The sequence below is a fragment of the Manis pentadactyla genome, chromosome 13 (genome assembly GCF_030020395.1).
Source record: "Manis pentadactyla isolate mManPen7 chromosome 13, mManPen7.hap1, whole genome shotgun sequence".
Lineage (NCBI taxonomy): Eukaryota > Metazoa > Chordata > Mammalia > Pholidota > Manidae > Manis > Manis pentadactyla.
Genome location: NC_080031.1, coordinates 63212862 through 63234295, shown reverse-complemented (window position 1 = coordinate 63234295; position 21434 = coordinate 63212862). Strand labels below are relative to the sequence as shown.

The window sequence follows — 21434 nt, the reverse complement described above, 5'->3', positions numbered from 1 at the left end:
TTAAAGTTAGGAAACTTCCTTAAGAATTTGGGTGCATTTGAAGTAAATATGACAGAAAAATGGTATTGTTTTCATATGGCTTGATTTGAGAATTCCCAGACTGTGCCTTTGCTCTTATATATATATCCTTTAGTCCCAGGGGCACAGGAATGAGTCAGGAAAATTTTTAAATTGATGCCAAAAGGCCCTTAAAGGGTTGTTATTGCACATGTAATGAATATGGTGAGCAGCTTCCCTCTTTGAGGGTACAAATTAGTTTTATTTTTCCACTAACTACCCAGTTGATAGAATCCTTTTTCTCCCATATGAATCTCTGCCTGATTCCAGAATTTTTCAGTAACTTTGTTTTGTTAAATAGTCTCTTTCCAGGTTATAAAGATTAGCCTGTTTTTACTCAACTCTCTATCAAATTCATAGAAAGTCTGAAGAATAGAGTTACTAGTATGCATCTTTTATCTTTATTCATCATGTATACATATCATATAAATGTGCATAATTCCCTGTTTCTATGTTTATATATAGACATATATGTATATATTTTTGACTACTTAAAAATAACTTGTAGGCATTGTGGCATTGTTTTCCAAAAACTATATAAAACACATCTGTTAAGAATAAGTGTACCACATTCCATTATCATGCTAATAAAATGATTTGTAATTACAATTTTTAGAAGTGTTATGGAAATTGGGAAAATTTTAATAGAAATACAGAAGGTTAAACGTAATTCTATAATATTGTTTAATATTCAGTCCATTTTAAAGTTTTCTTATTTGGCCATTTTTGGGGGGATATATAGTCAGATACTATGCCCAAAGTTATATGAATTAATTATGTTTTGCATGGTTCAGTTATAAATTTGATAGAAAGTAGATTTGCTTATTTCTGTTTATAGTCAATTTTGGTATGTTTTTATTCTTTCGATGTAATTCTATTTATTGACTATTTAAAACATTTACATGGTTCAAATATCAAAGTCATACCAAAAAATATATCCACACACTCAGTCGAACCCTGTACCTTCCATCTCATTTTTACTGATTTTCTACATGTAATCATTTTTTTAAATTTATTATTTGTCTTCCATGTGTATGTAATTTCTTTTTAATATCAAAGGTGAAATTACTATATATATTCTTTTGCATCTTGCTATTTTTGACTTAAAGATAGAACCATACGCTTTCATACAGATATTCCTCATCCTTTTTTCTAACAATAAAAACATATTTTTCCCTATACATTCTGCAGGCTAGAAGCCAGAAATCAGGGAATCAGAAAGGCTTTGCTCACTTTGAAGGATCTAGAGGAAAAATAGTTTTTGCAGCTTCCTAGCTTTTGGTTAGCAATCCTTGGCCTTCCTTGCTTTGGCATCATGCCAATCACTTTCATTGTCCTCACAGGGCTTTCTGGTGTATCTGCCTTCTTACAAGGAAACCAGTTGTCTTGGATTTGGAGCCTGCCCTGATCTATTATGGCCTCATCGTAAATTAATTAATTATATTTTCCACAACCCTATTCCCCAAAGAAGTTTTCATTCTGAGGCTCCAGGTGGACATAACTTTTTGGGTGACACCATTCAACCCACAGTAGTGTACTCTGGCCCACCAAAATTCATGTCCTATAATTTGAAAAATACCTTCACTTCGTCTTCTATCCCCAAATGTCTCATCCATTCTAGCATCAACTCTAAAATCTCATCTATACTTAATCAGCTCTTAAAGTTCTTAATCTCATCATTTAAATACTCTAAATCAGGTATGGGTGAGACTCTGGGTACGTGCATTGTAGTGAACTGAATATTTGTGTCCACCCAAAGTTCATGTGTTGAAATCCTAACCCCCAGTGTGATGGTGTTAGGAGTTGGGGGAATTGGGGAAATAATGAGATCATAAGACTGAATGTTCATGAATGGGATTAGTGCCCTTACAACAGGAACCCCTTAGAGCTCCATCATCCCTTCTGCCACATGAGGATAAAACGAGAAGCTGGCAGTGTGCAGCCCAGAAGAGGGCCCTCACCAGACACCAGATCTGCTGGTGCCTTGACCCTGGACGTCTCAGCCCCCAGACTGTGGGAAATAAATATTTGTTGTTTAAGCCAGTCAGTCCATGGGGCAAATTCCTCTGCAACTGTGGTCCTGTGAAACTAGAAAACTAGTTATCTGTTTTCAGAGTGCAAGGATGGGACAAGCTTAGGATAGATAGTCTTATTCTGAAAGGGAGAAATTGCAAGGAATAAAGGACTTGCTTTCATAGTCTAAAGCAAGTTTACAACCCAGCAGGACAAATTGTTAGGTTTCAGAGCCTGAGAATAATCCTGTGTGGCTTCATGCCCTGTCCTCTGGGCCCACAGGGTCCCCCTGCCTGCTTAGTCTGTGTCTTTAATTCCACTTTCTCTGGCCTATGCATCCCAGAATCTTCCCTCAGAGTCATTCTTCCTTCCCATCCTCCCATTTTGTCCCATCTCTGTCTCCACATTCCTTTTTATGGCTGAGCAGTATTTGATTGTGCAGATGAAATATAGTCTATTTAACTGGTCTCCTATAGATGTATATTTGTGTTGCTTCCAATATTTTGCTATTACAAATAATGACAGACTGTATAACCCAAGTGTATAAGTTGTTTAATATTTGTGAAGGTGCAGGGTTATTTCCTAGAAGTGTGGACTGAGTCGGGGGCAAATGCAAAGGTAGACATTTCAGATATTGCCAAATTTTCGTCTATAGAAAATGATACTATGATTCTGCATTTGAGCCAGGAATGTGTTAGAGTGCCCCTTTTCCTATGCACCCTTGCTCATAAGTGTATTGTTTAGCTTGAATATTTCTGTCAATGTGATAGATGAGAAATCAAATTCAATTACAATTTTATGAGTGTCTTATCAAGTGCTTCAGTGCCTGTGTTTCTCAATTTTTATATTTTTCTTTTGTCCCCCCTTAAGAGCTCTTTATATATTGGAATTAGCCTTTACGGTGGTATTTGTACTATTCAGTTAAATGTTTTCATCTTAACTTAAGTCTCAGTGCTTCTCCATGCCCTCACCCACTCCAGGAGGGTTAGATCAGAGGCTCCCGTGGCTTGTTCTCTGAGGGAAGGTATTTTCGTTCCCTCACACCGAGCCTTCCTCACGGACTCCTCTGAAGGCAGGGTGGGCAGCAGTGTGAGGATGGCAGATGCTGCTTCCTCATAGGTACTCTGACCGAGGTGGTTGCCCTCTCTTACTTTGACTGTTACATATTCTCAGTCAGACAGTGGCTGACAGTTCTCTGGTTCTGTGTGACCAACACAAATGGCTGCTCTTGTTGGGGCACATTGTGGATTCTTTCAAAGGCCCTTTGGAGGGTTCTCCTTGGATTGCCTCTGGAGTAGGACAGAAGGGGCTGACTTGAGCCTTTTGAGCTCCCTTCATTGTACATGAGTTGGCTGTTCATCTCTAAGGCTCTTGCTGATGGGATCTTCATGTCCAGTGGTCAGTCCTCTTGGCCTAGTTACTGGCAGGCTGCTGAGGTTCAGCCACATTTCACATGATTCACAGGCATTCATTTACTCTTACCCGACAGCAAGGCTGGGAGATAGGCTGACGTCTCATGCATTCCCAGATCCTGAGCACTTCTCTAAGTAATAGCATCTCCCTCCTGCACCTGCCTCCAAACACCAGCAGTTCCAGGGACTCTACCAGTTGAGGTGCTGTGTAACTTCTAAATAAAAGACAGTTGCTCTTTTCTGAGGGTGTGAAGGGGAAGGCAGATGGTTTAGCTTCCTGTTTTGTAAGAATGGGATATGGGACCCCATGTCTAAAGTCGTCTTACCTCCCGCATGTCAGTCATTGAGAAGGCTTAGGAAAGAAGAGTTGTTGCTCCTCAAAGTTTACTACTTTGTTGCTTTTCAAGGGACCAGAGGCATGGGATGTGGTGGTTGTAACAATGTTCTTATGTAAGCCCTGACCTGAGGTGTATGACCGCAACAGAAGGAGGGTTTTTAAACATTGAATATGTGGTCCAGAGTATGTTTATTTTTTTTTCTCAGCACTAGACAGTAATAGTTCTAGAAAATCAAGACAAGCCTTACCTGACCTTTCTTTCACTTGATTTTATTACATAGGCAGTTACAAACCAAAAAAAGGACTCCTCATTAAGAGAAGGTATAAAATGTTATCACCATTGAAATAATTTAGGGATTTAGGGGTCTCCATAATGTATTAAGTTTTCTTACAGTAACCTACTACATTCTTTGGATGTGAAAACTTGATGAAATCAATTAACTAGTCAGTTGTTGAATTGTTTAGATTCTTTATTAAAAATCTACAAATTTTAACAAAAGTTAGTTTGGGATATAAACAATATAGTATGTTCCTCCTTTTTATTTTAATCTTCATTAGTGTACTACTGTTCAAATAACCACCTTATCAGTACATCTTTCTAATTAATGTTCTTGATAAACCCATACTTTGATGTTACTGACTACATTCCATTTAACCTTATTTGTAAATAGACATCTCCTTTATATTTGTAAAAAGACATCTCCTTTATAATTGAAGATTCTCCTGCCATAAGGAAAATAGAGTGGGATTGTATTTACATCTTTAATTGGTTTTATTTATTTATTTATTTATTTTTTGAGAGGGCATCTCTCATATTTATTGATCAAATGGTTCTTAACAACAATAAAATTCTGTATAGGGGACTCAATGCACAATCATTAATCAACCCCAAGCCTAATTCTCAACAGTCTCCAATCTTCTAAAGCATAATGAACAAGTTCTTACATGGTGAACAAGTTCTTACAAAGTGAATAAGTTCTTACATGGTGAACAGCGCAAGGGCAGTCATATCACAGAAACATCTGGTTTTGATCACGCATCATGAACTATAAACAATCAAGTCAGATATGATTGTTCGTTTGATTTTTACACTTGATTTATATGTGAATCCCACATTTCTCCCTTATTATTATTATTTTTTTTTTAAATAAAATGCTGAAGTGGTAGGTAGATGCAAGATAAAGGTAGAAAACATGATTTAGTGCTGTAAGAGGGCAAATGTAGATGATCAGGTGTGCCTATAGACTAAGTATTAATCCAAGCTAGACAAGGGCAACAAAACATACACGGATGCAGAAGATTTTTCTCAAAACACGGGGGATGAGATTCTAAGCCTCACCTCTGTTGATCCCCAATTTCTCACCTGATGGCCCCCCTGTGACTGTGCCTGTCTTAGGTTGTTCCTCCCTTGAGGAATCTTACCCGTCTCTGGCTAACCAGTCATCTTCCGGGGCCATACAGGGAAATGTAAAGTTGGTAAGTGAGAGAGAAGCCTTATTGTTTGAAAAGGTTAGCTTTTTACTTCTTTGCATATTTATGCCCTGTGGCTTCTATGCCCAGCATTTGTCTTGAGGTATCTTTACCACTTGAAAGAATTATGATACTCGGTAATTTTGATATGAGGCACGAATTCTAGTAAACGGTTGTAATTAGGAAGGAAGAAGAAAAGCTATAGAAGTAGCAGGCGGAAGAAAACATGGGAAGATTATTTCTTTGACATATCTTCTTGTAGAGTAACTTCAGCATGTATAGGTTTTAAACTACTAATTAAATTGCGAACACACATTAACATAATAGGAATACAGTTACATAACCAAAGCAGACCTATAATTACCAGCCATCTCCAGTGAAACCAAGAAAACCAGTTAGGCACCCTAGGCATTTGTGAAAACTTATCTATGATATGGTGGATATTATCCAACTGAACTTGAACAGTCTGAGAGAAATCAGACAAATTAAAACAACTCATTCCTGGGGACTGTTCACATCCCATATGTTCTTTTAACAGTAGATAGTCTGTAGTTGTAAGATTTTGGAGTGCTACAACTTGCACTTCTCCTAATTCTTGGTTAAGTTCCAACAGTATAGATCCAGTCAAATTTGTTGTTTTACTGTATGCACAGGCCAGCTTAGATATCTCCTTCTTCATTCCAATGGCAAGTCCAGGAACCGGTGGGATGAATGCAGCTACATCTGTAACAGTGCCAGGATCTTTGTTGACGTTTTTTGATGATCATCTTCTGGAATGACTCTTCCAGAGGATGTTGATGTTGGAAGTCCTTCTTCATATCGTATCTTAATCGTATCGCTTTCTGGGTAGCCATATTAGGCTTTGATCCTCTGTATAAACAAACCCTTTGCCCACACTTTGATATGACCTTTCTACCATTGTGAGGAACTTACTGGAGATCAGCACACAGGAACTGCTCTTTTTTTTTTTTTTTAAGAGAAAGGAATATTATCAGAAAAATGTACTTCCATAGCTGATCATCTGACACCCTTTAAATGATCAAAATTAAGGATATGTAAAGCATGCATTAATTGTTGATTTGCATTAGTTTTATCCTATCAGGGAGTAATCCCTCTTTTCTTTCTCTCTCTTTTTTTTTTCGTTATCATTAATCTACAATTACATGAAGAATATTATGTTTACTAGGCTCTCCCCTATACCAGGTCCCCCCCTACAAACCCCATTACAGTCACTGTCCATCAGCATAGCAAAATGTTGTAGAATCACAACTTGCCTTCTCTGTGTTGTACAGCCCTCCCCTTTCTTCCATTCCCCCATTATGCATGCTAATCATAATACCCCCTTTCTTCTTCCCTCTCCTTATCCCTCCCCACCCACCCATCCTCCCCAGTCCCTTTCCCTTTGGTACCTGTTAGTCCATTCTTGGGTTCTGTGATTCTGCTGCTGTTTTGTTCCTTCAGTTTTTCCTTTGTTTTTATACTCCACAGATGAGTGAAATCATTTGGTACTTGTCTTTCTCTGCTTGGCTTATTTCACTGAGCATAATACCCTCCAGCTCCATCCATGTTGTTGCAAATGGTAGGATCTGTTTTCTTCTTAGGGCTGAATAATATTCCATTGTGTATATGTACCACATCTTCTTTATCCATTCATCTACTGATGGTCACTTAGGTTGCTTCCAATTCTTGGCTATTGTAAATAGTGCTGCGATAAACACAGGGGTGCATCTGTCTTTTTCAAACATGAGTGCTGCATTCTTAGGGTAAATTCCTAGGAGTGGAATTCCTGGGTCAAATGGTAAGTCTATTTTGAGCTTTTTGATGTACCTCCATACTGCTTTCCACAATGGTTGAACTAATTGACATTCCCACCAGCAGTGTAGGAGGGTTCCCCTTTCTCCACAACCTCACCACATTTGTTGTTGTTTGTCTTTTGGATGGTAGCCATCTTTACTGGTGTGAGGTGATACTGCATTGTGGTTTTAGTTTGCATTTCTCTGATAATTAGTGATGTGGAGCTTCTTTTCATGTGTCTGTTGGCCATCTGAATTTCTTTTTTTGGAGAACTGTCTGTTCAGTTCCTCTGCCCATTTTTTAATTGGATGATTTGTGTTTTGTTTGTTGATGTGGGTGAGCTCTTTATATATTTTGGATGTCAAGCCCTTATCGGATCTGTCATTTACGAATAAATTCTCCCATACTGTAGGGTACCTTTTTGTTCTATTGATGGTGTCTTTTGCTGTACAGAAGCTTTTCAGCTTAATATAGTCCCACTTGTTCGTTTTTGCTTTTGTTTTCCTTGCCTGGGGAGATATGTTCAAGAAGAGGTCACTCATGTTTATGTCTAAGAGATTTTTGCCTATGTTTTTTTCTAAGAGTTTTATGGTCTCATGACTTACATTCAGGTCCCTGATCCATTTGGAGTTTACTTTTAAAGTGTATGGGGTTAGACAATGGTCCAGTTTCATTCTCTTACATGTAGCTGTCCAGGTTTGCCAGCACCATCTGTTGAAGAGACTGTCATTTCCCCATTGTATGTCCATGGCTCCTTTATCAAATATTAATTGACCATATATGTTTGGGTTAATGTCTGGAGTATTCTGTTCCACTGGTCTGTGGCTCTGTTCTTCTGCCTGTATCAAATTGTCTTGTTTACTATGGCTTTGTAGTCTTTAATTGGTTTTAAACATTGTTATTGCAGAAAAAAGATGAGGAAATAGGTACTCTACTAACTGTTCATACGAAAAACAGCTCCATATTGACAAAGAAGTTAAAAATGAACATCAAAGTTTTACTTGTGATTCTGTTTCCATGAATGAAACAGTGACAGCACAATAACCAGAAGAGAAAAGAGGCCACACATACATGCCTTAAATGTTTTTTTCAAACTCACACAGAATATTTCCTTCATATTTGAGTTGGAGCCAGCCAGCTGTTCCTTTGCAGTTCAAAGCAGCTTGTGTGCCAGCCCGCCTGGGAGCTGAGGTCGACTGCCAGGGCCGCTAGGGGTTAGCCTTAGTGCACTGACACTGGGGCTGGGCATAAATGGATTACCAGGATATACTTGTTTCTTGTTTTCTGTGTAGTCTGTTTCTGTTTTCAATGGAAGGCCACCCAAATGCTTCTTTAGAGAGCTTTGCCTTTTTCTCCCTGAACCCCCACCCAGTACACTTTGAAAGATCACCCAGTACTGACTTTGATACTGGAGCATGACATAAAAAGACATTGAGTACAGGATCCCACACATCAGTGTGGGGCTGATGCACTCCAGATAGGCAGGTCCTTGAAGTTTGGAAAGCAGCCCATCAAAAATCCTAGCAAGAAGATTGAACAATGGCTGGCACCATGGTCAAAGGAGTCAAAATATTTGCCCATTAAACATTTCTGTTCTGTTTGAGTCTTTAGGTTTATCTTGGGAAGTAATTAAATTTCAAGAATTCAGATCACTTGGAAGCTTTAAGATTTATTATTTTTGTTTTCTCAGATGTTCACAAGTTTTAGTGTGTAGTTAATTTGTTTCATACAGTTCAGCCAGCTCAAACACGAGTCATTAATTTAGGAAAATTACTTAAGGTAAATTTGAGTATCCCTCATCATAATTATGGGGCCCTTATGGGGCTATTTCCTCTTTTCTCTTACTAGTTTAATCCAGTTTGCTGTCTGTCTGTCTATCTATCTTTCAAATAGACACTTAGAAAAATATCAGGTGTATCATTGGTAAAGCTGGGTGGTAGAATGAGCTTGGATTGATTTGAGGCCAACATGGGCCTCCTATTCCACCTTCCCTGTGAATTGAGTTAATTCACCCAGCCATAGATAGGGCGACTAGACTGTAGAACTCCTCTGCAGGGTAAGAGTCTGACCTGGAGGGCTTACCACAAGAAGAAAACCAGAGGTCGGTAGTTCAGAACAAAGCTCAAAGAGGAAGAGAGACATGGCACCTGCAAACAGATTGTAACCCAACAATCTACCCTCCCCAGTGGAAGGCGGTGTCTATAGTTCACTATAGCAGAGGGCATGTGATCTGCGAAAAAATTTTTAAAAATCGTACCTCTTCCTTATTGTGGAGTTTTCACTGGAAAGGTATCCAGCCAAGTATGTATTCCCGCCTCCCCTGGTCTCCAGGTGTGGTCATGACTATCTTTTTGCTAATGGGATATTAGAGGAAAGGATGTATGTCAGCTCTGGATTACGTTGTGCTTTCTTCACCAGCTCCTTCCTTTTCTCATTGGCTGCTTGGATACAGAGGTTTCCAAGACTCTAACAAATAGTAGAAGCATACATGGAAGAAGTCTAGGTCCTTAAATCATGAGAGACAATTGCATTCCAGCCAGGACCAATGGCATTGAACTGTTATGTGAGTAAAATAGTAATTTCTGTTGTGCTAAGTCACTGAAAGTCAAAGGTTTCTTTGTTAGAGTAGCTAGCATTACTTTTATTTACACAGTCACTACCCACCTCTAGAATGGGCAGGGGGCGAGAAAGAGGTATGAAAAGTGCTGAGAGTTCTTTCCTAATATTTCTAACAAGCTGTAAGTTACTAAAGAGGGTGAAGCAAAAATGGGAATGGGGTGGGGAAGAAAATAGCTTCCCTTAGAGTAAGGCCCCAAATGCCAAAGGGACTAAGTTACTTTAGCCATTAAAGCTTAGTGCCTTGAAGACAAATAAGGAGGTTGCCACATAAATCATGTTGGTAGCTGTCGTTAGGGAGTAGTTTAGGGGAGTTCTAGCAGCTCTAGGAAGGCTTCTCAGGATAAAGCAACAGGATGAGCTGAAAAATAAGAAATCTTCCTAGAGATTGTTTAAGCTGTTTGGGTGCTAAGCTGTTACCACTTGTTTTTGATAACAGGTAGAGCATATATTATATAAGAATCTATAAAGGGAAGGCTTTGAAGTGGGAATCATTAGACTTAGAGGAGTCTTTTCCTTGATGTAGTCTAGATACTAGTCATCCTTTCAGACTCCTTGTTCCTCTGGTTTCATAATGAATGAAATACGTGAAACAGTATTGTGGTTGTCCTAGATATTATTTTGAAAATATAAACTTTACAGATAAACAAGGGAGTGACTGGTTCAGAGGAATTCAGCTCCTGAGTTGTTTGATAGTTTCAAGACACCCTAAAAAAAAGAAAAACTGGATGGCATTTTTCTTCAACTCACTTTCTGTCATATTAATTAATTTATTCATTTATTAACAAATATATAGTGAATACCTGTTATGCCTGCCTTCTTCTAGTCACTGAGGTTACTGAATAAAGAAGTTAAAAACTCTCTGCTCCAAGAGAAGTAAATTCTAGTGAGGGAATGAGAAAAAGAGAAGTATGTTCATTCCAGCATGTATTAGAACATTACTAACAATTATTAACAATAGGGACGCAAATAAAGCAAGGCCTTCCCTTTTTATAAATTTATGAAGTATCTTGACTTGTCAAAGAGGCAACTGGTCCGTTTAAGATGCAAACTCTTGAAGATTGCAGTAATGCTGGGCAGTCTGCTTTTGATGCCAGAACTTTAAGTGTGCTTAGTGGGTGTCTAATGTAGAGAGCAAATGAGAGCTGGTACATTTTCTTTCTTTCTTTTTTTTCCTTTCCTTTAATGGGCTCTGAATTTCTTTCTTGAAGAAGCACTTATCTATCAATAGCAAATGGTTTCTTGATCGTGTCGTCTTTTGAAATGTAAATGTGGAAAATGAAGGTCTCTGTGCTAAGAAGTCCAGGGATGACTCATTCATATTCTCTTGAATCGCTTTTGTACCTAAAAAGTTTCAAGCCTACTTATCTGGCACCAATCACTACCAAAAAGTAGAGACAATTTTCAGGCTACATTCACTGCTTTCTAACTGTGTGATCTTGGGAACTGAGTCATTACCTCATGTGAAATACAGAAAGCATAATACCTAGCTCACTGCGTTATTGTGAGGTTAAATGAAATCATAAGTGTATTTCCTGGCTTAACATTCCCTCAGGAAAAGGTAGCTTCTGCTATTTTTATTACTATTTTATTATCACATGTACTTCACATTGTAAACGTAAGGTGAGTCATGCATGAAGCCCTCTTGTTTCTTCATTTTTTTGCATCATAAATGAATGTCCATGTTACAGATTCAGGGTCTAATGCTGAATGACAAATTTTCACCAACTGACAAATCAATGAACTAGTTGGCTTGAAACAGATTTTCTGCATGTCTTGCTAAACTTCCACTGCAGAAGTAAAGAACACTCTGGTAAAAGTCCAGTTGTGTTTGAGACTTCAAATGAAGATAGTCTCCATACAAGACCACAAAAGTGGCAATTCAACATTACTATTCATTTGGCAATGTTTTTTATATATATATAAATGGGCAGCGATTTTGATTGGTGCTATAATTGGATCAACTGTCTGTCCCACAGTCTGGTTATCTGTCATACAGATACTTTGAAGAAATTTTACTTTGTCCACCCAGTTTTTTAAACAAACAAACAAACAAATCTCAACCAAAAACGTCCCTACCAAATGTGATAGTATTGCCTGCACTGTCACTCTCAATATTTGTGGATATTCTAATAGTAGACTGCTATTTGTTTTAAATATGAAGAGAAATAGCAATCCTATTTACAATTGCATCAAAAAGAACAAAATGCCAAGGGATAAATATAGCAAAGGAGGTAAAAGACCTGTACACTATAACCTATAATACATTGATGAAAGATCTTAAAGGTGACATAAATAAATGGAAAGTTATTCCATGTTATGGATAGGAAGAATTAATATTGTTAAAATGGCAAAGCAATCTACAGAGTCAGTGTGATCTCTGTTAGAATAACAATAGCCAAAGCAATCTTGAGAAAGGACAGAGCTGAAAGTGTCATAATCCTGGGTTTCAAACTATATGAAAAAGCTGTAATAATTAAAACTGTACTGTGCTGGACCAAAATAGCCTAATAGATCAGTGGAACCAACCTCAGAGTCCAGAAATAAACCCACACTTCTATGGTTAATTAATATATGACAGAGGAGAATGAGAGTATACATTGGGGATATGACAGTCTCTTTAATAAATGGTGTTGCAAGTCCTGGACAACTACATGTAGAAGAATGACATTGGACCACTTTCTTTCACTGCACACAAAAATAAACTCTGAAGAGATGTAAGACCCGAAGCCACAAAAATCCTTAAAGAAAACATAGGCAGTGTTTTACTAATTTTTTTCTGAATATGTCTTCCAGGCAAGGAAAACAAAAGCAAAAATAAACAAGTGACAGCACGTAAAATTCAACAGCTCTACACAGCAAAAGAAACCATCAGCAAATAGGCAACCCAGTGAATGGGAGAATACATTTGCCAATGATACACCCAACAAAGGATTAATATCCAGAATATTAAAAAAAACCTCATACAACTCAATACCAGAAAACCCCAAATAATCCAATAATGGACAGAGAACCTGATATTTTTCCAGAGAGAACATTTTCCCAAAGAAGACATACAGTTGGCCAACAGACACATGAAAAGATGTTCATCATCACTAATAATCAGGGAAATGCAAATCAAAACTATAAGGAGATAACTCTTCATACTTATCAGAATGGCTAGTATCAAAAAACAAGGAATAACAAGTGTTGGTGAGGATGTGGAGGAAAGGGAACCCTCCTAAACTGTTGGTAGGAATGTAACTTGGTGCAGCTATGGAAAACAGAATGGAGGCTCCTCAGAAAATTGAAAACAGAAATACAATGAGATCCAGTAATTCTACTTACTGGCAGATTACTGAAAAAACAAAACAAAACAAAATCACGAATTCAAATATATACCTGGACTCCTGTGTTTATTGCAGCATTATTTACAATAACCAAGATTTGGAAGGAACCTAAGTGAACATCATAGGCGAATGGATAAAGAAGATGTACATATTATATGCAATGAAGTATTTCTTAGCCATAAAAAGAGTGAAATCTTGCCATTTGTAACCACATGGATGGACGTCAGGTATTATGGTAACTGAAATAAGACAGAGAAACAGAAATACCATATGATTTCACTTATATGTGTAATCTGGAAAAAAAAAGATTCAAACAAGAACAAACTGGTGATTGCCATAATGGAGAGAAATAATAAAAGGAGGGAAAAAATAAAAGGAAATATATACAGAAAATTATAGCATTGACTTTTACAACTTATATGAATCTATGAATCAGGGATTTTTTTTTCTTCTCTTTATTAAAACCCCTTTTTGTTTGCTGGTATCTCAAAAGACTCAGGAGAGCTTATTAGCTGTGGAGTCAGCATATGGAAGCTAGAAAGGGTTTTTGGATTCCTATGCTCTAATTTTATTGTTTTAAAAATCAGAACTCGGGTTCAGGACAGTAAACAGACTTGGTTATATTTATAAGGTGTGTGGCAGACTGTTCAAAACAATTTTAATGGCTAACATTTATTGATTTTTCATCATTTTCTATATATTTTGCCAAATGTATTGTAAGTATTGTTGTTTTTAAGTGTTCCAAACATCCTTATCTGTCTTGTTCATTCACTGTGGTATCCCCAGCACCTAGGAGAGTCTTGAACAAAGAGTAGGTGCTCAATAAATATTTTTGAAAAATGAGTGAATGAACAACCTTAAGTATGAGAGACTGTCATGTCCCCAGTTTGCATGGGATGACACTGTGGCTTAAAAATGTTCAGTGCATTACATGAGGTCATTCAGGTAGTGATTGACATGTGAAACCACCTCACCTTGAAGGGCTGTCTCTGGTTCTGCGGCCTAGTTGGGGCGAGAACCTGAGAAAAATATACATTATAGACATGTCCTTGTATACTTTTGCATTTAATATCTTAGGACACCTAGGATTCAGTGAGTTCTGGCTTTCTTGAATGAGGTATGACTTGAGAAATGACATAACCTATTATAAAACCCATAAACAGGTGGTGAAACAGTTCATTTGAAGTACTGTGTCCTGCATACAAATTCAAGGGAAGAACTTGACACTGGAGACTATTTGATTTGGAAAAAAAGGATGGTAAAAGCAGGGATTTGTTTTGCACTTCTTTGAGAATTAGGTAATTAGGAAAATATATTTTCTATTATAAAATTCAAGTTCCTGGCATAATCGGGCTCCAAACTACTTAGCAGATTTTACAAACCTCTGGGGTTGCTCTTTTTATTGTCTTATGAACATGCAGTGTTCATTTCCACCTACCCCCATGTTTTACTCAACAGGAACTTTGTCATGTTCTTCAGGGGCCAGTTCAATTGTCTCTCTCTTCACAAAACCCTCTCTGAAATGCTGTCAGCCACAGGATCTCTCACTCTTTTGAACAATGATAACACTAATTGCACAGATTGCACATTTAGTCTCAGTCTGATATGGAAGTGTTTTCTACTTCCCAGATTTGAGTGGCATACTGTATAAATGGATGGCAAAGTCTTTAAAAGTATGTACTGTATCATCATAGCTTAATGCTTTGTGTATTATGATGGCTCAAGTGATACCTGTTGAAAGAAAATTGAGGAGAAATAGGTTAAAGAAAGGTTATCACACTTGTTAGAAGAAGTTTTCATTTTCTACTTGATTTTGTCTTGCAAATTATGAATTTTTAGTATGACAAGGTTTGAAATGTAGGCTTGCACTTGATGAAAGAACATACAAATGAATTTAATTTGTTTTTTTCCTCTTTTCTCTTTAACATTGGATGAGATACTTGTGTGGGTTAGTGATCAGAGCTTGAAACTGGGTTCTAGCTCTCATGCTCCCCATCAGCCTAATTTTTTTTCTCCCTATTTAAGTCTTGATTTCCCACTCTGCTTTCATAAACAAGAAATGTGTCCATAGAGGAGATCCATGAAATTTAGTTTATGTTTTTTTTTCTCTGTTTAACAACATAAATATATTTATTTGTTGAGGTAAATAGCTTCCCTGTAAGTTATAGTGAAATTTAGATATCAGAGTATCAATAGTTTTCCTCCTCCATCTTGACTCAACTATATACACATTAAAAATTAGGTTGTCTCTTATAATTTGTGGAAAATAAATACCAAGCAAATCAGAATGAACAGAATAGCAGCAGACTCACAGACACTGAAAAGTGACTCGTGGTTACTATGGAAGAGGGGTTGGGGTGGAGGGGTGGGGGTGAGGAGGATAAAGGGGCACAAAAATTCCCAATCATTTATATACATTGGTCATGGGTATTGTAGTACAGCACGGAGAATATAGCCAGTGGTTCTACAATATCTCCTTATGCTGACAGACAGTAACCACACTATGAGGGTTGAGGATTTAATAATATGGATACCTGTTAAAGCACTGTCTTGTACACTTGAAACCAATATAAGATTCTATATAGATACTTGTTTTAAAAAAAATGAGGTTGTCTCACAAATTTGAAATGTGAATCTGAAAACCTATCCCTATTACTAATCCTATGATGAAAGGGATATTTTAAACATTTCCATACTGAGTAATTTCCAGATAATAGCAAATACAGTCAGTATTTTCCTTATGAGTTTATGTGAAAGACATACAAGGCTATTAATGATAGTTAACGAATCCAGAAAACTTCAAAACACAATTTCATCAAGATGATCTTTACTACCATTTCCCTTTAAAGAAGTTCTCGAATCTCAGACTGGTTTAACTTGACACTGGAAATACTAAACTTTGAAAGAATGTACCAAAGTTATTGCTTTAAAATGGAAAATGTATGGTCAAAAGTCTCTTTTTAAAGAGTTCATTAAAAGCTATTCTTACAGTACAGTTCTGTAACTGCAGAGAAAACGTTCAAGCACATAGTGAACATCACCCTCCTGAATGACAGAACAAAGGCCTACGTTCACTAAGATGTATGGCTTTTTGGTGACTTTTACTGCCTATAAAGTCATTACTGTTTGACTGAAAAAGGTTTTTACAAAACTCCACTTCCAAAATTAACATTTTTATTAAATCAAGTTAAAAAAACGTTCACTGTAGAAAAGTCAACAAGGATTTTAACAAAACCAAAATATACTTTTTATACAATATATGTATATATTAGCAGCAAACTACTTGCGAGATTTTCTTTTAGTTTTTTTTTTTAAAGAAAGCACAATGTACATTAGTATGGAATGTCACGATGCTAACCTACTCTTCACCTTCTGTTCTGTGGTTTGTGCCTTCTGGTACATGTTATTTTATGATTCTCATTAATGAATACTAAGAAAAAACTCAGCTGTCACTAAGTGGTGAAACAGAATGGCTGGTAGAATCTGTTTCACTGCTTCAGTCACATGTTATCTCTGAGAATAACAAATGAGCACCATATAAATAAATTAATTGTGCATGCATGTAAACTCAATTTTTAAAGTGTGATAGTAGCCAACTAGACCACTTAGCATTCAAATATTACTTTTTAAAAGTCTGGTGATACACAAAAATTTATTAAATCAGACAAATACCTCAATCCCATATTGCTTATCCATTTTAAACACTCACTAGGAAGTCTGCATATTATCTGACAAACTGCATGCATACGTGTGTACACACACATACTAAAATGTCTGTGTATGTACATATACATCTTTAGCACTGCATAAATTTCTAAACTGAGATGAAGTCAAATCTCTTTTAAATATATATGTAGAATATAATATTACCAACTGAAAGTTCCTAATAAAAGCTTCATCTTAGCTAATCTGAAATACTGGTCATTGAAAATACTGGGGCCAAAGAGCTGAAATTCAGCTTACAATACTTGAGGCTTACGAATCAGTCAGCCAAACAAACAAGATTTGAAATTAACAACTGCTCCCCAAAGAAATACATTTTTCTCTTGATATTTCCTTCTAAGAGCAAAAAGGAAACATCTTTATAACGAGCTTTTACTTCTTAGTTATAATTATTAAAGAAATCTCACTAGTCTTCAAAAATACTGAACATTATATAAATATGATTTTCTTATAGTTGAATTCCACAGCTAGAATCTGTATTTAAAAAGCCTCCCTTTGCATTGTTTCCTTTAGTGCTTCAAGTTTCCATTCTGCACCTCTTGACATCTGGCTCAGCTCTGTGAGACTTCACCCACACCATGAAGATCTGCTCCTGGGAGCCTCCCTGCACAGTAGCTGCAACAGGAGGAACTGCACCAAGGTCATCAGCAACACAAAAGAATACACAATGTTACAAAGACAGAGTACAACAGGGAGTCCCTTTTCACCATTACATTAATGAAATATGATCCTTTTAATGCTTTTACAGATAAAGCCCTAGCTTATTTTTTAACTTATCAAGAGGATGAAATTTATAGATAGCCCACCTTTAATTTTCAATCAAAAATCTAAAACAGAACACTGAATTACTTTTATTAATATACACATCAAGTTATTCAGGTGACTTCAGGTAGCTTCCCCCAGAGATGGCACTTGCAGGTACAAAGATGCAGAAAATTCTGCAGTCTTCAGATGTTTGCTTGAAAGGATTCTTCAACAGCAGTTTGATACTGGGTTTCCTCATCCAGCTGAAGATTCACAAATTCTCCATTATCAAACTGATGTCTTTGATTTAGATGACTAACGAAATTTCTAGTAATCTGACTAGGATCTCCCCAAGGAAGAGACACACAAATAGGACATGTCACAGGAACTATCTGAAATAGGTGTTCACTGTTACAGTGGTCCAGTAAACGCTGTCTGGTGAAATTTGATTCTTGACACAAGGGGCACTTAAAGGTGGGCTGCCCAGAAGAACTTGTATTCTCTTGATAAGTTTCTGTGTTATCAGATGTGGATGTTTCACTCCTATTACTGTTCCCTATGGAATCTTGAGAGATCTGAAAGTTTGGAATGATAGAGGAAACACCATATTCATCTTGATACTTCTTACAAGATTTGTAATGATGTCTCATGCAATAGAATTTTATCTGTTTCACACAGCACCTGCAGCGCCCAGAAAACTTCCTCATGATATTCTCAAGGTCTAAGGCCCATTCAGGACACGCTCTCTCTCTTCTAGTCACATTTCCACGACAGAGGGGACAATGTATTTCGCTTTCTCTCATTGCAGTCAGGAAATATTTTCCACAGAAAATATGCTGACAGGTCGCGGTCCACGCCGGTGTCTTGAGCACCTCCTGACAGACGGGGCAGTAGAAGTCATCTTCGGTGTAGGACGTGGCGATGGAGAGTTCCTCGGCCATGGGGGGCCGCAGAGGACCAAGGTGCTGGCGGCGGCTGCGGCCAAGGTGACAGCGGCAGTGGCGGCCCGGGGACCGCTGGCCTGTGTCTAGTTTATGTTTTTGAGTCCTTTCGGACCTCTGTGTGAAAGTGTATAAAATGCAAATTATCATGGTGGACTCTTCCACCTTCATTTGCGTTATGTTGCTTCTAGAGCAATTTTGGAGGTTTGGAATGTTTTCATTATTTCAAAAAGATTCAGCCAAACTTTCTTTCCGTATGAGCAGGCTTAGCGAACAGTTGGTATCATGCTAATCAGTTTTTCATTTTCTGGTCAATTTTTCAGATTAACCGTAGGTGAAATGTTAATTATCAACATTGGTAAACTGTAGGCAACTCAGAACACTGTCACTTGCACAGGCAACAAAATGGAATATTCCCAGCATGCTCACCTTTTAATAGCTTCTGTAAGTGACGGTCTTTAGCATTTTGGTTAACTCTCAGACTTGCTGTAAGAAATCACAGCGGGAACTTGCTTTTACGAAGTCCTGAGGCTGCGCTCAACTAGTGAGGTAAAATCTCTTTCCCCACCAGCCTCAGGCTTGTCAATTAGTAACTGGCCTGGGTGGCAGTGGCTGCCAAGGAAAAACTAATGTTCTGTGTCCTGATTATTGCCTTCCTCTGAGCAAGAACCACATGAAGCAAGACTTGGTAATTAGCTCAAACCAAACAAGCTGAAAACTTGTCTTCATCTATTATTTAAGACAAGTTTGGTAATAAAGAAAACTTTGGTAATTAGCACAGAAACAGGCAAGATGTTTCTCTTTACTTTAGGTCTGTCTTTATATGACTAAAGTCAAGTGAAAATTTATCATGGAAACTATAATAGTATGAAAAGTTAAGAGAATTGTTCCTTAATAGGCTGGGGGATGGTCTTTGAGAACATTAATACTGTGAGCTCTCTTTCCCAAATTTCTAGGAATTCAGTAGCATGGTAGTAAGCCCATATTTCAGAGTTGGATTTCTGTCTTTTTAAAGGATAAGAAAAACTGGTGTCTATTGGGTGTTCTGTGTCCCTTTTCATGCATACACATTTAGCCTTCGAAGTGCCTGATGAAGTAGATCTAATTGCATGCCATTTTATAAGTTGGGAACTAGGCAATAAATTTCTGATACTTAATGGGTTTTTTCAACATTATTTTAAACTTAAGTAGACATTAAAGAACTGTTAGAGAAAATGAAAGTTCCTGTAGCCAGGATTCTCACCTGACCCTGGTTGGCTTGCTCACTGCACAAGTGTGGGCAATACATTGTTACTGATTCTATCTAAAGAGCTCCACCCAGTGCTCTGGGCTGCTGCTCAGCTGCAGGAGAGCAAAGGCTGGAGGAGTGGCAGCTCCTGGGACAGAGACTGTGATGGCTGCAGGGGCAGAGAGGCACTGAGGCATAGACAGAGAAGGACTACAGACCTGCAGGCTGTTGGATGCAGACATGATTCGAGTGCTCGACCTATTGCCAGGAGAATAAAGCTGGGTATAAACACTTGTACCCCAGGAACATTCCGTTGTCATTTCTCAGTCTCATCGAATCTGTAGTGAACTTGCCCAGGGCTGAAACCTTCAGGCAAGGCAAACCTTTAAAATAATGACAGAAGTTTGAAAATAATGTATGTAAAGGAAATGGAGGAGGGAGGAAAAAGGTCAAGTACATGACACAGAAGTTAAACTGTCAAGGCAAAAGAAAATAAGCAGATAATGGTGAGGACAAAGGAGAATTGGAAATGAAAAGGTAAAGTAGTCTCGGATTATCAAGTTACAATAGGCTATTTTTAATAAAGTGTCTAATACATTAAGTTTTGCAAGTTTAAGAAATGGGGAAAAGTATTAAGTATTCATATATATATATGTACTTAAAACTCATATTGAGAAAGGTTGCAATGAATGTTTTTCATGGGCTAAGCTAATATGGCATGCCTGACTCAAGTTACAATGAGTAAAATCATGGAAAGATAAAGCCGTTGGGGGCCGTAAATTCTATCTGTGCCTGTCCCCTACTCTATTAAGAGCTAAACTGAGGAACAGATGCTATAATTAGGCTAAGTCACACAGGTAGCAATCAGCAGATTGGGACATGGATGCAGATCTTTTAATTTCCAGCCTAAATTTTCTGCAGTTCAATCCTGTTTCCTATGATTTTCACAGCCCATCCCCCACTTGTTAAATTTTCTTCTTCCCACAGTTAACTGTAGAATACTATCTCCACACAGGCTCCTTTTGCCAGTACTGGAGCATGTTCATAAGACCCACTCATACCTAAGTTGTACCATAGGACAATAGAGAATAAGAAAAACAATGCAATATTGGAGAAACAACAAAGGTTAGGAAAACTCATGTGAATTGTATAGTAGTTATTCATGTATTTTAATTATATGAAAAGGGAGCTAGAAAGTCTAATATCTCTTCTTCTCAACTTTTAGATTTTTTCTTCCTTCACTTATTTAAATTTTTGGAGATGGAGCTTTTAAAATTTCTCTGTCCTTCAATCTGTTTGTCATTCTCTGTTGATTTCCAGTATAAGCTATTTCTTTTTTGTGACCCACAACCATTCATTTCTAGCTCAAACATGATTTATCATTGATTTGCTTTTTATCTTTGGGTTATCCGTCATTTTTTTGGTTTCTAGAATTGAGCATATTTAATTATTATTAAAGTCTTTTCTCCTACATTTAATTATTGTTGCGATATTCCGTTTTATCTTCTGAGCAATTTCCCAAGTAAACATTGGTGTGTTTATGTTTTACATTTTAATCAGGAAACACTGCAATAATAGAAGTGGGCTAAAGTTGGGATACCTTTGTGCAGCACTTCTGCTTTCTGCTAAGTTCTTTTCACCTCACCAAGCAGCTCTATTAAGAAGGACTCAAAGAAAAAAAACAACCCCTACATCAGTTAGTTCACTTCCCTCATTTTTCCATTTTGTCCACATCTAGTTTATAGGAAACTCTGTATCCCTTGTTCCAAC

General features: G+C 37.4%; 2 protein-coding genes across 2 annotated transcripts in view; one reads left to right on the top strand and one right to left on the bottom strand.

The window, feature by feature from the left end:
• Positions 1-17399, top strand: part of LOC130680145 (putative histone-lysine N-methyltransferase PRDM6) — a 91283-nt gene extending 73884 nt beyond the window's left edge. The window contains exon 2 of the mRNA XM_057490309.1: positions 17265-17399. Coding sequence (XP_057346292.1) covers positions 17265-17294 — 30 coding nt within the window. The 3' untranslated portion in view covers positions 17295-17399. The remainder of the gene's footprint in view (positions 1-17264) is intronic.
• A 185-nt stretch (positions 17400-17584) lies between these two features.
• LOC118929250 (E3 ubiquitin-protein ligase RNF138-like) lies at positions 17585-18988 on the bottom strand. Its single transcript, XM_036919185.2, has one exon. The coding sequence runs from the start codon at positions 18605-18607 to the stop codon at positions 17699-17701; it is 909 nt and encodes a 302-aa protein (XP_036775080.2). The 5' UTR covers positions 18608-18988; the 3' UTR covers positions 17585-17698.
• Positions 18989-21434: the final 2446 nt, after the last annotated feature.

Coding starts and splice junctions, on each gene's coding strand:
- LOC118929250 (XM_036919185.2), bottom strand. CDS start 18,607: ATGAAGGTGGAAGAGTCCACCATGATAATTTGCATTTTATACACTTTC.